The sequence below is a fragment of the Rattus norvegicus genome, chromosome X (genome assembly GCF_036323735.1).
Source record: "Rattus norvegicus strain BN/NHsdMcwi chromosome X, GRCr8, whole genome shotgun sequence".
Classification (NCBI taxonomy): Eukaryota; Metazoa; Chordata; class Mammalia; order Rodentia; family Muridae; genus Rattus; species Rattus norvegicus.
This window is the reverse complement of record NC_086039.1, coordinates 47,404,017-47,420,973: the sequence shown is the minus strand read 5'-3', so window position 1 is coordinate 47,420,973 and position 16,957 is coordinate 47,404,017. Positions and strand designations below refer to the sequence as shown.

General features: G+C 36.1%; 1 protein-coding gene across 4 annotated transcripts in view; it reads left to right on the top strand.

Annotated features, from left to right (window-relative positions):
- Positions 1-16,957, top strand: part of Cfap47 (cilia and flagella associated protein 47) — a 355,085-nt gene that overhangs the window by 83,196 nt on the left and 254,932 nt on the right. For all 4 annotated transcript variants that reach the window (XM_063280369.1, XM_063280368.1, XM_063280371.1 and 1 more), the window contains exons 21-22: positions 3,859-3,953; positions 11,863-12,004. In XM_063280369.1, the coding sequence (XP_063136439.1) occupies positions 3,859-3,953; positions 11,863-12,004 (237 nt within the window). The remainder of the gene's footprint in view (positions 1-3,858; positions 3,954-11,862; positions 12,005-16,957) is intronic.

Sequence of the window (16,957 nt, the reverse complement as noted above, 5' to 3'; positions counted from 1 at the left end):
GTGGACAACGAGGCAACTAATAAGTACTATGGTGGCAAAGCGATGGAGCTGTTGCCAGAACTCCAGGTGGAGGCTCTAAGGGAGAAGGATACATATTTGACTTTGTAGTCTAACTTCTAGTTTGGACTGTTTTCCTGGTACTTTCTAGGCTAGAACTTTATCAAGTACAATAGCAAGTAAGTTAGGGTAAATCTAAAAAGGGTTCATATTAGATCTACTACTTATATCAGTACATTCATACTAGATGACTACTTATAGCAGTAGTTGGGGTAAATTAAAAGTCAGGTTATTACCACATAACATGATTGATACTGTAAAACAGTTCCTCACATGTTGGTAAAGGAATATATATTGGGAAAAACCTAGTGTAGTCTTAGTTTTCAGAAAATGTAGACATTGATACGTACTATACAGCTTAAAGAATTGAGAAAATATATACAAGGGTATATGTGAAGGAATGAGGGTAAGGTCCTAGTAAGGGTGTTAGTGTGATTAGGAGTTGGAGCCTGAGACCAAGGTTATGAAGGTACCTTTGTGGAGTTTCTTTTTCTCCCTTTTCCTTCCTTCCTTCCTTCCTTCCTTCCTTCCTTCCTTCCTTCCTTCCTTCCTCCCTTCCTTCCTTCCTTCCTTCGTTCCTTGCTTCCTTGCTTCCTTGCTTCCTTTTTTCCTTCCTTCCTTTTCTCTTTTCCCCTTCCCTTCCCTTCCCTTCCCTTCCCTTCCCTTCCCTTCCCTTCCCTTCCCTTCCCTTCCCTCCCCTCCCCTCCCCTCCCCTCCCCTCCCCTCCCCTCCCTTCCCCTCCCGTCCCCTCCCCTCCCCTCCCCTCCTGTCCTCTCCCCTCTTCTCCTCTCCACACAGGGTATCACTATTTACCCTACTTAGCTTGGAACTACATGGATTAAGCTTGTTTCATACTCACAGGGATCCATCTGTCTCATTCTCTCAAGTGGGAGTATTAATTCCTTTTCTCGACTTTTAACTTAGAGGTTAAGCAGCACAATTAAAGGCTTTTTGTACATAGGTAATGACATAATTAGGCTTGCTCTTTTCTTTTGACCTTTAATCGAGAAAGTCCTAGGGTGTAGATAAGGAAATGGATACAGTGACCACAGAATGAGATGTTATGATAGTAACTTAAGCAGGGGAACTAGCAATGGGAACAAAGAAGGTACAAATTTTAAAAAAAGAGGAATTATGTGACATGATGACAAAATAGATTTGTGTATTAAGGAAAAGGAAGGAATTTCTAATCATTTCTGATTTTTGATGTTAGGATCCAATTGGCTGAAAGTTCATAGTTAATAGAACGCTGGAGTCAGCTCATATACATGAAATCTCTGTTCATTTACTAAAATATATATTTTGAACCAGTTTTTAGCCTTTTGACACTTTATCCTAGATGCCCAGAATCAGCAACTCTTTGAGAATAATTTTGAGAAGCTGCCTGGCAAAATGGTTTTCCTACCACAGTTGAGTTACCCCTTAACTCAACCCTTTCTTCAGGACATTCATTCCCTTTTCAAATGCACGCATGTTTCCAAACTTTTGTCCTTAGTCCAGTGTCTTACATTTCTCTACTTTAAAAGCATTTATTTTTACCAATAATAGTGTTTCTCAGCAGCAGCCTGCACAAAGTAAACAAAGCATATATAAGTTGATTTTAATAGCTAGTAACAAAATATTTTCTTAAACTATTCTGAAAATTACCTTACTACAAATATTTTATCAGATAAATTTCTTTGATATTCTATTGATTTCCAACATGATCCTTTTAATAATTTTTATATAGTAACATATGGGAGAATTAATATTAAGATACATCGATCCATGATTTCACCATGTCATTCTAGTTACTGGTTATTTCAGGCACCACAGATTGCTTTCTGAAGCCATACTATATCATGCATCTCATCAACACGGAATTTCTGTTTTCCTAGAATGATACATCCCTCCTTTCTATGGTACTTGACATCTCATTGTTTTTTATAAACTGGTTTTATCTTTCTGTGTCTTGTGGATCATTGATGGTCTTACTTGAACCCCTGTTTTTTTGTTGTTGTTGTTGTTATTGTTGTTTGTGTGTGTGTGTGTGTGTGTGTGTGTGTTATCATTGTTATTGTATTTTTTAATTGGATATTTTTATTTACATTTCAAATGTTATTCCCTTTCCTGATTTCCTGGCCATAAACCCCCTATCCCATCCCCCTCTCCTTTTTCTAAAAGGGTGTTCCCCATTCCCCACCCATCCCCCTCCTGCCTCCCGACCCTGATACTCCCCTGCATTGGTGGGTCCAGCCTTGGCAGGACCAAGGGCCTCTCCAATCATTGGTGCCCAACAAGGCCATCTTCTGCTACATGTACAGCTGGAGCCTTAGATCTGTCCATGTATAGTCTTTGGATAGTTGTTTAGTTCCTGGGAACTCTGGTTGATTGGCATTGTTGTTCTTATGGGGTTACAAGCCCCTACAGCTCCTTCAATCCTTTCTCTAATTCCTCCAAAAGAATGGTTTGCTGCTAGCATTCGCCTCTGTATTTGACATGATCTGGCTGAGCCTCTGTTAATTAGATGAAAATAAATTTGCTTTTTCACTTTATCATACCAATAACCAGATTTTTCCAAGTAGTAGTAGAATCTGTGTACATGTGTTTTGTCTTATTTTTTAATAATAAATTATAAAAAATAATTTTTTAATATTAATACTTAATAGAGTATATATATTTAGTATATATATTCTTAATAGAGTATATCTTTTATATATTTATATATTATAGGTATAATCATACAAATACAATATCAGGAAATATTTATTTCATAAGCTTTATTATTATGTATATGTATCATATTTGCTTCTAAATATTAGTTTAGCTCAAGTGTCTTATTTTATAGATACGTGTCTATCCTACCTAGCTATTCTTTGCTGTCTCCTATTGATATTGGTATACTTTGTATATTTTTATAGGCCACAAAAGTTTTAGTATATAGTGATTATTTGTTTTGTGGTTTGCCTATCATACCAAGGATAAGTGAATTTGAGAGAGACAATTCATGGAAGGATGTTATCTAATTTGATTTTCTAGATAGAAATAATTAAAATTATCATTACTGGGATTAATAAGGTAACTGTAACGAGCAAATTGTATTTTATAATTTTCTTAGTCTAAGAGAAGTAGTTCCATTCCAACTTTCATTTGAAGTTTTAGAAATTGAATTTTGTGTGACAATTATATTTTTACCATAAATATTTGTTCTTGAAATAATTCCAGTTTGATAAGATTTTTTGTGAAATTGTTTGACTTCTTATTTTGATATCTCAATGATAAACATCCCTCAAGTCATATTATTGTAGGGTGGCTATTGTTAATACTAATGCACTACATTTACATATAAACATGTCTATATATCTGAAAGGAAATTTCAAGCATTTCCTCAGAAATAAATGATGAATAATTGAAGTAATTGGTGAATTCTTTGTGAATTTTCAGGTTATCAAATAAAACTTGGATCTTCTCTGCTTACCATTCATTACAATGTCACTCCTTATCTGTTCTGCTTCCTTTGACTAATTCAGTTGCATGACCTTGTTCTTTCTTCCTTTCTGCCTTTCTCAGAATATCACTGTATTTATTGAACAGTACAATTATTCCACAATGAATTTTTCTGATTTGCTTTCTTATTATATGTTCCATATTTGAATAAAAATTTGGTATTAAAATTAAAAACTTTTTGCAGCTTTTCCTCTAGGTATTTCAATAGTTGCATTTTGATTGCTATGAGTAATACAATAACACATTAAGATTCATACAGATTATTACTGCTGTGTATATGGATATGTTTTATATATGGATTTTCTTCTTTTATAGGGGAGTGCAAAAATGTGGAAGGTCCTTATATGTATGGAATAGAGATAGAAGAAGGCACATCTGTGGAATGTGGCATAACATTTTCCCCTGTAGAAGTATGTTCAGTTTTCTGTTACTCATGTTATAGAAGAATAGTGGAATTACAAATTAATTATTTAAGAATCTACCAGATATCACCTAAGTTCTGTTTTGAGTGCTTCTGATTCTGATGAGTGACTATGCCTAATTATAACTTTTATTACAGTAGTATAATTACTAGATATATCTAATTCATGGGGAAGTCTGATTATGTTGTCTTTGCTATACTTACTCTCAAATTTGAAGTATGGTATGTTGTCAAGTGATAATGATAGGTTTTAGCTAACAAGAAAAGTACTTAGATTCAAGCTACCTTGTGCTTTGTAATTATATTAGAATGTGTCTCTTGGAATCATTAGCTGAAATCCCCTAAAGTATATTGCGGACAATTAAAAGATCCTGCTTCTATGATACTTAATTTATATTGTTCCTGTTATGTTCAGGGATAATTTAAAACTGGAAGAAACGGTAAATACAACAGAAAAACCCTTTATGTAGAAGGAGTATTACTAAGACACAAGCTGTAGTATGCTTTTCTTCCAGCTTTCTGAAATATAAGTGATATGGAGAGTTTCCTTTTCACAACCAGAGCATAAGGTTGAGAGATCAAAAGTAAAAACAAAACAAATAGTATAGCTCAATTAATTTTTTTGTACCCTGTGAGTACAGAAAATGATTTACTAAGTTCAAACTAATAATTGCTCACTCTTTATACTAATATTTCAGCTTGTGCTTTCATTATGTGGGTCTTGTTTAGGACACCATGTGGTTTAGATACTATGGGTGAAATTAGCTTGTCATATGTAGAAGTCACTATTGAGCAGCCATTCTTGTCCTGTAATACTTATAATCTTTCCACCCACCCCTCCTTCACAATATTCCCTGACCCTTATGTATTATGATGGCATTGTAGATGTAAAAACTGGGAGAGTGGGCACCCCATAGTGACTTATCCTGTGGCCTTTGACTCGGTATGGCTTATTGTATAGTTGTCTATACCTGCTGAGAAAAGCTTTGATGAGAGCTGAGCATTTATTCATCTGTAGGTATAAGGATAAGTATTTAAAATATAGTTAGATGATATATTAGTTTAGGAAAATGGAACCTGTATATTCACTTCTAGGTTCTGTTGCCTCTCCAGCCATAGGTACTTGGCTGTGTTTACAATACCAGGCAGGAATTCCTTCCCATTAAAGCTACCTTAAGTCCAATAGACAGCTATTGTTTACCACTATGAAAATAATGCCACGATTGCCTCATTGGTATCATACTGGGCTAGTCCTTATTGTAGTTGGTAGACTTTACCTCTGGATTGCTTTTCTCTTTTCGCAGCTTTCATAGTACCGATCATTACTATGAGAGCTAGTCCTCAGGAAGGATACTTTCAGATCAGTTTCTGCCCTCTTCCTCCAGATGCTTTGTCTGAATAGTGTCTTCAGCAATAGAGTCTTTACCTTCAAGTTTTGGTAGAAAACCAAGGGCAACAGCAATAATTTATGTAATTTTTGGGAACCTCTTGGGCTCTCTCTGAACAAGAACTTGGTAAGAGTTTCCCCTTACCTGGTATTAAGGTTTCTGTTAGTAGATGGCTCTTAGGAGGTACATTGTAGCCCTACCTGGCATGATTCCATTTAAATTTTCCCATTCCCCTCCGCCACCACTGTTACTCTCTCTTGTTCTCTTTGCATATGCATGACATATATATTTTCGTTTGTATACACATATACATTTGTGTATATATATATATACACACAATGTACATATATACATGTATTTTTAATTAAGCTTAAAATAATATTTCTTTGTGACTTTTAAAAACATGTTTAATGTTATTTAAGAGCAATCACTCATAGGGACTAGAGACATGATATGCTTAGCAGTTTAGAGTACTTGTTGCTCCTGCTGAAGTATTCAGTTCAATTATCAACACCAACATGGTTGCTTACAAACATCTAGGGCATCCAAACGAACTCTTCTTGCTTCCAAGGACACCAGACACACAGGTGATGCACTTCCTACATGAAGTCTAAATATTCATTTATGTAAAATAAAGAAATATAAAACATTTTTTAGAAAAAAAATTGCTCATTGAACCTGAAGTTCATCTATTTAGCTAGACTGGCTGGCCACCAAGCCACAGCATTCCTCCTGTCTGACATTTTTTATTGCTGGGATTTAATGTATGCACCCCACATCTGGTTTCTAAGTGAGTGCTGGAGATCAAGACTTAGGTAGGGATCCCAAAAGTTCCACGAGAGAACTACTAACACTGATAAACAACTGTAGCAAAGTGGCTGGGTATAAAATTAACTCAAATAAATCAGTAGCCTTCCTCTACAAAAAAGAGAAACGAGCCGAGAAAGAAATTAGGGAAATGACACCATTCATAATAGTCCCAAATAATATAAAGTACCTCGCTGTGACTTTAACCAAGCAAGTAAAAGATCTGTACAATAAGAACTTCAAGCCTCTGAAGAAAGAAATTGAAGAAGACCTCAGAAAATGAAAAGATCTCTCGTGCTCATGGATTAGCAGGATTAATATAGTAAAAATGGCCGTTTTACCAAAAGTGATCTACAGATTCAATGCAATCCCCATCAAAATACCAATCCAATTCTTCAAAGAGTTAGACAGAACAATTTGCAAATGCATCTGGAATAACAAAAAACCCAGGAGAGCTAAAACTATCCTCAACAATAAAAGGACTTCAGGGGGAATCACTATCCCTGAACTCAAGCAGTATTACAGAGCAATAGTGATAAAAACTGCATGGTATTGGTACAGAGACAGAGAGATAGACCAATGGAATAGAATTGAAGACCCAGAAATGAACCCACACACCTATGGTCACTTGATATTTTGACAAAGCAGCCAAAACCATCCAATGGAAAAAAGGTAGCATTTTCAGCAAATGGTGCTGGTTCAAGTGGAGGTCAACATGTAGAAGAATGCAGATCGATCCATGCTTATTACCCTGTACAAAGCTTAAGTCCAATTGGATCAAGGACCTCCACATCAAACCAGATACACTCAAACTGATAGAAGAAAAAGTGGGGAAGCATCTTGAACACATGCGCACTGGAGAAAATTTCCTAAACAAAACACCAATGGCTTATGCTCTAAGATCAAGAATTGACAAATGGGATCTCATAAAACTGCAAAGCTTCTGTAAGGCAAAGGACACTATGGTTAGGACAAAATGGCAACCAAAAGATTGGGAACAGATCTTTACCAATCCTACAACGGATAGAGGGCTTATCTCCAAAATATACAAAGAACTCAAGAAGTTTGACCACAGGGAGACAAATAACCCTATTAAAAATGGGGTTCAGAATGAACTCTTTTTTTTTTTTTTTGTTCTTTTTTTTTTGGAGCTGGGGACCGAACCCAGGGCCTTGCGCTTCCTAGGTAAGCGCTCTACCACTGAGGAATGGATACAGAAAATGTGGTACATCTACACAATGGAATATTACTCAGCTATCAAAAACAACGAGTTTATGAAATTCGTAGGCAAATGGTTGGAACTGGAAAATATCATCCTGAGTGAGCTAACCCAATCACAGAAAGACATACATGGTATGCACTCATTGATAAGTGGCTATTAGCCCAAATGCTTGAATTACCCTAGATCCCTAGAACAAACGAAACTCAAGACGGATGATCAAAATGTGAATGCTTCACTCCTTCTTTAAATGAGGAAAAAGAATACCCTTGGCAGGGAAGGGAGAGGCAAAAATTAAAACAGAGACTGAAGGAACACCCAATCAGAGCCTGCCCCACATGTGGCCCATACATATACAGCCACCCAATTAGACAAGATGGATGAAGCAAAGAAGTGCAGACCGACAGGAGCCGGATGTAGATCGCTCCTGAGAGACACAGCCAGAATACAGCAAATACAGAGGCGAATGCCAGCAGCAAACCACTGAACTGAGAATAGGTCCCCCGTTGAAGGAATCAGAGAAAGAACTGGAAGAGCTTGAAGGGGCTTGAGACCCCAAAAGTACAACAATGTCAAGCAACCAGAGCTTCCAGGGACTAAGCCACTACCTAAAGAGTATATATGGACTGACCCTGGACTCTGACCCCATAGGTAGCAATGAATATCCTAGTAAGAGCACCAGTGGAAGGGGAAGCCCTGGGTCCTGCTAAGACTGAACCCCCAGTGAACTAGACTATGGGGGGAGGGCGGCAATGGGGGGAGGGTTGGGAGGGGAACACCCATAAGGAAGGGGAGGGGGGAGGGGGATTTTGCCCGGAAACCGGGAAAGGGAATAACACTTGAAATGTATATAAGAAATACTCAAGTTAATAAAAAAAAATATGAAAAAAAATGGGGTTCAGAGCTAAACAAAGAATTCACAGCTGAGGAATGCCGAATGGCTGAGAAACACCTAAAGAAATGTTCAACATCTTTAGTCATAAGGGAAATGCAAGTCAAAACAACCCTGAGATTCTACCTCCCACCAGTCAGAATGGCTAAGTTCAAAAACTCAGGTGACAGCAAATGCTGGAGAGGATGTGGAGAAAGAGGAACACTCCTCCATTGTTGGTGGGATTGCAGACTGGTATAACCATTATGGAAAGCAGTCTGGAGTTTCCTCAGAAAATTGGACATTTAACTACCTGAGGACCCAGCTATACCTCTATTGGGCATATACCCAAAGGTGCCCCAACATATAAAAAGACCCGTGCTCCACTATGTTCATAGAAGCTGGAAAGAACCCAGATGCCCTTCAACAGAGGAATGGATACAGAAAATGTGGTACATCTACACAATGGAATATTACTCAGCTATCAAAAACAATGACTTTATGAAATTCATAGGCAAATGGAGGGAACTGTAAAATATCATCCTGAGTGAGGTAACCCAATCACAGAAAAACACACATGGTATGCATTCATTGATAAGTGGATATTAGCCCAAATGCTTGAATTATCCTAGATGCACAGAACACATGAAACTCAAGACGGATGATCAAAATGTGAATGCTTCACTCCTTCTTTAAAAGGGGAACAAGAATACTCTTGGCAGGGAATAGGGAGGCAAAGATTAAAACAGATGCGGAAGGAACACCCATTCATACCCTGCCCCATATGTGGCCCATACTTATACAGCCACCCAATTAGATAAGATGGATGAAGCAAAGAAGTGCAGGGCGACAGGAACCGGATGTAGATCTCTCCTGAGAGACACAGCCAGAACAGAGCAAATACATAGGTGAATGCCAGCAGCAAACCACTGAACTGAGACCATTGAAGGAATGAGAGAAAGGACTGGAAGAGCTTGAAGGGACTCAAGACCCCATATGAAAAACAGTGCCAACCCACCAGAGTTTCCAGGGACTAAGCCACTACCTAAAGATTATACATGGACTGACCCTAGACTCTTAACCTCATAGGTAGCAATGAATAGCCTAGTAAGAGCACCAGTAGAATCGGAAGCCCTTTGTCCTACCAAGACTGTACCTCCAGTGAATGTGATTGATGGGGGGAGGGCGGTAATGGGGTGGAGGATGGGGAGGGGAACACCCATAGAGAAGGGGAGGGAGAGGGGTTAGGGGGATGTTGGCCCAGAAACTGGGAAAGGGAACAACATTCAAATGTAAATAAGAAATACTCAAGTTAATAAAGAAAAAAAGGGAAAAAAAGACTTAGGTAGATATGCTTGTACTACAGACACTTTACCAATGAGATTTCTTTCCCATTTTGTTTAAACTGCTTGCATATTTTTAAGTAATCTTCATTTAATTTTTTTCTACAATGGATATATTCATAAAATTATTTTTACTTAAGTGTGCTAGCTGGTTTTATATCAACTTTGGCACAAGTTAGTTTTTTTTTTTTTTTTTTTTTTGGCACAAGTTATTTTTATTTTGTAAGTGAGGACTTAAATGGATAAAATGCCCCTGCTAACCTGACATGTGGACAAATCTATAGTGCATTTTCTTGATTGATGATTGATGTTAGAGGGTCCAGGTCACTGTGGGGGCTACCACTTCTGTGTAGGGTTCCTGGGTTTATAAGATGAAGCAAACTCAATAAGTCAGGTAAAGAAAATGAGAAAGTAATACTCTTCCATAGCTTCTGCATCAACTCCTACCTCCAGGTTACTTGCCTGACTTTCCTCAGTGACTATGACGTGGAGCTCTTAGCTGAAATAAACCCTGTTCTTCCCAAGTTCCTTTAGTTACAGTGCTTTATCAAGTAATAGAAATGCTAACACAGACAGTACGTCTCACTGAAAATTAGAAACATGACTAACACTGCAGTTTTAATTCCATAAAGTTGTTAAGTGAGTATGTATACAATATATTTTTACTAAAATTCAATAACATTATCAAAAATAAAAAAGTGTATGTATACTTAAGTTTATGTTGACCCTCTGTAAGGATGCTAGAAATTGATTATGGAGTTAAGGTAAATTATATATCTATAATTTGTCTAATTCTTTAATTTGTAAATATTCTGAATTATTATTTGTTGATTGCAAATATATAAGGAAATTCACATAATATATTGTAGTTTAATCCATTCTAACTAAAAGAAACATAATGTGTCATTAATTAGTTTACTCTTTAATGTCTGTTTGCCCATACTAGTGCAGAAATAGAGTGTCATGGAAATGAGTGTTTTGAAATGGCCATTAAAATAACACATTTCTGTTTTATTTTTCTCTCAATTCTGTTATGAGAACAGATTGTTTACCTAAGATTCCATGGCAGGAGATGGAGTTGGCAATGCTATAGTCAGATGCAGTTAAAAAGAAAACCGATATGTTTTACATAACCATGGTAATATGAATCGGCAGCTCTGAATAGATGCTCATTATATGAGGTTGCTAAGTAGAATATAGCACTAGATATGTCATTAAATACTATCTTTGTTGTCAAGATCTTAGGAGTGTTTCTTAGTTCTCTAAGTTTAAAATATGCTTTTTTTAATTTTTCCCCATGATTACCTCTTGAAACTTATTAAGGGAACCGTGGATAATAGTAGGTGTGTTTGTGTATTGTAAGTCTGCAAATACCTTTAGTAGCATTTAGTATTGTTACTTTTGTCTAAGCAATTGTATAGATGAGAAATAGTACCTCCTGATTTTTTAATTTACATTTATTTATTTATAGTGAGTGGGTTTTCTGGTGTGTGTGTGTGTGTGTGTGTGTGTGTGTGTGTGTGTGTGTGTGTGTGCATAGTTCAGAGAACAACCTGTAGGAGTTAGTTCTCTCCCTTCACCTTGTGGGTTTTGGGGATTGAACTAAGGTCAACAGGTTTGGCAGTAAGCAATAATATTCCTTGAACCATTTCACTGGGACTCATCCTGTTATTTCAGTATCCATTTCTTTAATGCTTGATGTAACACATCTTTGTTTATGCTAATGTTCAATTAAGTCCATAATTTCTCTGAAATGTCTTCCTATGATTTTACCTATGTTTTCATGATTCAGATCATTTTATAATTGATAGTAGATCTTATTTCTATATAGTTGATATAGTTAAAAATTTGGTGAGAAATGTGTTTTGGCTCATTTTTATGTCTCTAACATTATCTGAAGCAGAATAGAGGCTTTTAATATTTTATGATACAAATTCTTTCTTTAAGGAAAGATACATTTGGCATAGTATTTAAGAAATCCTTGTCTAATCAAGGATCACAGACTTTTCTATTTTTCTCCTGATATATTAGCTTTTACAGTTGGATATTTGGTTCATTTTTGAGAAACAGACACTTGTAAAACAGTTTACATCACCATTTTGGAAACTTATTTTGACATAAGGAACAGTATATTTTTAGATTCATTAAACAGATTTACTTTTCATGATGCAAGATAATTTTATTTTCGCCAAAGAGTTAATTTTAGTGAAACAATATTTTCAAAGCCCTTGAAGTTATACATAATATTTTTGTTTTTTTTCTCTTGACAGGTGGCAACATATGATTTTAGCTTTCCAGTCCATATTAATTCCTTTAAGGCTTCAGATCTCTACTGTGAATATTTGTCACAGCAAAAGGTTTTGATGCCAAGAGTATCACCACTTATTTCACCATGCTTTGTTCAAGCTACTGGTATGTAATAGGAAATAGTCAACTGAACGGGTTATATACTTCATCAAAGATTTACACTTAACATTTAAACTTAAAAATATCATTTTTTAATGTTTTAAAATTTGAAATGTTAGAAAATTAAATAACTACTTATTTTTTTACATGGGAATTAAATCATAAATATATGAGATGGTAACTTGATTACCATTACAAACATAGCCATATTAGACTCAGAAAAATTAGAAGAATCAAAACAAACCAATTTACTATTACGGGATGAATATAAAAATATAAATTATTAAAACATAATGATGTGAAAATAAAATGTTACAATGTTAGTTTTTAAAAAATATTTCCTGAAAAGGTATGTAATTACTACAGAAATAACCTATAAATATTATTAAGCATACTGAATATTTTACTTAATTGTTCAATATTTTTCTTCCCATATTTTAAGAATATTTAAATGTAGAATGTATATACACTTCAAACTATACTCTCAACAGGCTTCAGTTTTACTGTTTATCATATATGCATATTTACTTTTCCTGAAAGTCAAGAAGACTGTATTGTATTTGCAAAGTTCTAATACTGAGTTAAATTGTAAATTAAAAATGTTGATGGATATGAGATATCTTTATCAGTGTAAATTATTATGCCAATAATGTAAATTTGTCATTCATTAAAAATTCCAAATTCTAAGTTCTTTAGATAACATGAAACCTTTATTTTTGAATTTTTTGACATCAAAATAGCTTCTATCTATCTATCTATCTATCTATCTATCTATCTATCTATCTACTATCTATCTCTATTTCTTTCCTCACTTTACAATCCAATATCAGCCCTTCATCTCCCAATAACATGTCATGCAAATCCTCCCCTCTTTTCACCTTCTCCTTCTCAAAGCAAACCCTACTCTGGTTGTCAAACCCCAATAACACTCACCCTACATGAAGTCATTAGGAGACTATAGGCATCCTCTCCCACTGAGGCCAGTCCATTTAGGGGTGTAGGATCCACAGGCAGCCAGGCAACAGGCGCAGGGACAGCCCCTGTTCTAGTTGTTGGGGATCTTGCATGAAGACCAAAGTTGTTCATTTGCTACATATGTTCAGAGGAGAGTCTAGGTCCAGCCCCTACTCATTCTTTGGTTGATGATTCAGTATCTCAGAGCCCCTATTGGTCCAGATAATTGACTCTGTTGGTCTTCATGTAGAGTCCTTGTCCTTTGGGTCCCTCAATCTTTTTCCTAACCCTTCCATAAGGCTCCTCAAGCCCCATCTAAAGTTTGGGTGTGACTCTCTACTTCTCTTTCCAGTGACTGCTAGGTGGATCCTCTCAAAGGACAGTTATGCTAGGTTCCTGTCTGCAAGGTTAACAGAGTATCATAGTGCCAGGGTTTGGTTCTTGCCCATGGGATGGGTCTCAGTTTGGGGCACTCATTGGTTGGCTATTTCCACAGCAGCATTTGCTGAAGGAGACAGAGGCAAGAGAATTATGAGTTTGAGGCCAGCTCAAGCTACATTTAAGGTCACTTTGAGAAAAAGATTATTTTAAAATTTAGTCTTTTAAATTGATACATTATATCTCATGATAAACTTTACATTTGTTTATGGCATTTTCATATTTAATATGACCATTTTTTTTCAATAAATATTTTCATTAACTTCATGATAAATCTATATTTCTGTTATGTTTAATATTCTTTTAAAAATTCAAATTTATCCATGTTCTCGACTACATAAGAATATAAAATTTTCCTTATTTATGTTCTACTTTTAATGCTTTTGTCAATCTTAAGTAGCAGAAATCCTATTTTCTGACATTTTCTTAAAATTTAAGGTTTACATTTTTAAAAATATTGTATTTTAAAAATTATTTTTATTTATTTACATTCCAAATGTTGTACCCTTCCTGCATCCCTCCTCCCAGAGTTCTTCACCCCATTCTCCTCCCCTTTGCCTTTGAGAGGATGTTCCCAACCACTCCTATCATCCCCCTTCGGGCATCAAGTTTCTAAAGGATTGGGTGAATCTTCTCCCACTGGGGCAATATAAGACAGTCTTCTGCTACATATATGCTGAGGGTAATGGATCAGGCCATGTATTCTGTATGGTTTGTGTAGTTTCTGGTAGGTTCCAGTGGTAGAGGTTAGTTGATACTGTTTGTCTTCCTATGGGTTATCATCCCCTTTGGCTCCTTCAATCCTTCCCCTAACTCTTCCATGGGGTCCCCAACCTCGGTCCAGCGGTTGGTTGTAAGTATCTGAATCTGTGTTAGTCAGCTGCTGGTAAAGCTCTAAGAGGACAGCCATGCAGGTTCCTGTCTACAAGCGCAACATGCCATCAGTAATAGTGTCAGGGTTTGGTGCCTGCCCAAGAGATAGATCCCAAGTTAGGATAGTCACAGGATGGCTTTTCCTTCAGTTTTGCTTTACTTTTGTCCATACATTTCTTTTAGACAGGAAGGATTCTACATCAATTTTGAAGGCAGGTTGATGAACCCATACCTCTACTGTCTATCTATTGGAGGTGGACTCTTCAGGTTCCATCTATCTGCTGTTGGGGATTTCAGCCTAAGGTCATCTGTATTCAGTGCTGGGAGCCTATCACAATCCAGGTCTCTGGGATATTCTAGAGCTTCCCCTCCCCTCCCTCTGTGGCTGCATATTTCCATTTATTCTCCTGGCCCTGGAGACTTTGCTCCAGTTTTCCCTTATACCTGATCCTGTTCTCCTTTCATCTACCCTTCTCCTTCCTCTCCTACACAGGGTGCTCCCTCATTCTGCCTTCCATGATTATGTTGTTCCTCATTCTAAGTGGAATTGAAGCATCCTGAAGGGGGGCTTCTTTCTTTTTAAACTTCTTATGGTCTGTGGATTGTTTCTTGGGAAGTCTGTCATTTTTTTGGCTAATATCCACTTATCATTGCATATATACCATGTATGTCCTTTTGGTTCTGGGTTACCTCACTCAAGATGGTATTTTCTAGTTCCATGCATTTGTCCACAAAATTCATGATGTCCTTGTTTTTAATAGCTGGATAGTATTCCATTGTGTAAATTAACCACATTTTCTGTGTCTATTCTTCGGTTGAGGGTCATCTGGGTTGTTTCCACCTTTGGCTATTACAAATAAGGCTGCTATGAACGTAGTGGGGCATGTATCCTTTTGGTATGATGGAGCATATTTTGGGTATATATGCCCATTGGTGGTATAGCTGGGTTTTGAGGTAGAACTATTTCCATTTCTTTACTGAACTGCTGGATTGATTTCCAGAGTGGTTATAACAGTTTGCAATACCACCAGCAATTGTGGCATGGTCTTCTTTTTCCACATCCTTGCCAGTGAGTGTTGACAATTAAATTTTTGAACTTACCTATCCTGATTGATTTAAGGTGGAATCTCAGGATTGTTTTGATTTTCACTTCTGTGATGAATAAGGATTTTGAAAAATTCTTCTTGGCCATTTGCTTTTCCTCTGTTAAGAAGTTTCTGTTTAGCTATGTACCCAATTATTTTAATTGGGTTATTTGGTTTTTGTTTGTTTGTTTGTTTTTTTGTTTTTTGTTTTTTGTTTTTTTTTGTTTTTTTTGGGGAATCTAACTTCTTGAATTTTTTATATATTTAGATATTAGTCCTTTATCAAATGTAGGGCTAGTGAAGATCTTTTGCCAATATGTAGCTTGCTGATATCCCCTATTAACATTATCCTTTACCTTATTGAAGCTTTTCAGTTTTATGAGGTACCATTTGTCAATTGTTGATCTTAGAGCCTGAGGCACTGGTGTTCTGTTCAGGAAGCTTTCCCTTGTACCAATCCATTTGAGGCTCTTTCCAATTTAATCTTCTAGGTTCAGTGTATCTGGTTTTACATTGAGATCCTTGATCCACTTGGGCATGAGCTTTGTGCTAGGAGTTAAATATAGATTTATTTTCATTCTTCTATATGTAGATCACCAGTTAGTCTAGCACCATTTGTTGAAGATGCTTTGGTTCACTGTGGTTTTTGGCTTCTTTGTCAAAGATCAATGACCATAGGTGTATAGATTTATTTCTGGGTCTTCAATTCTATTCCACTGATCTATCTGCCTATCTCTGTACCAATACCATACAGTTTTTATCACTATTGCTCTGTAATAGTGCTTTAGGTCAGGGATATTGATTCTCCAGAAATTCTTTCATTTTTGAGAATTGTTTTGGCTATTTTCTTTATGTTTGTTTTTCCATATGAAGTTGAGAGCTGATCTTTCTATTTCTGTGAGGAGTTTTGTTGTAATTTTGATGGCATAGCATTGAATCTGTAGATTACTTTTGGTAAGATGTTGATTTTACTATGTTAATCCTATTGATCCATTATACAATGATTTCTTTTAAAATTTCATGTTTCTTTCCCCTCAATTTCTTTTGCTCATTGAATGCTTTTACATGTTTATTAATTACTCTGAAAATGCTGAATTCCATACTGTATGTTGCATCTGTGGCCTTGCGGATAGTAATGCCTATTTTAATGTTGGTAAGAGTTGTTCTGACTTCCAACGCCTTTAGTATTTGTTCTTTCAGTTTCCTTAGAAAGGGCTGGATGAGAAATTTGTCTCAGTGACACTATCTTCAACTTTAATTGGAATTGGGCTTTCCAGATGATACAGGAATATGTCAAAGCAAATTTTGCATTTATGGATATATTCTAGATAACATTTTTCTTTGGCTTATACCATAAATTGTTGACAATTTAAGAATTTAAAAGCCATTTTGTATGCATTGTGTATGGTTTGATGTTGCAAAGCATTAATAAAATTTTCTTGTACATATTCCAACCCCTTGCTAATGCAGCCATTGATTTAATTGACCTAGTGAAATACATATATGCTGAATACATTTATAGGATCACAAACTGACTTACACTCATATACTACACACTTATGAGACTATATGGTTTTTTATTAAGGACTGAAATGTTTCAGAAGTACAT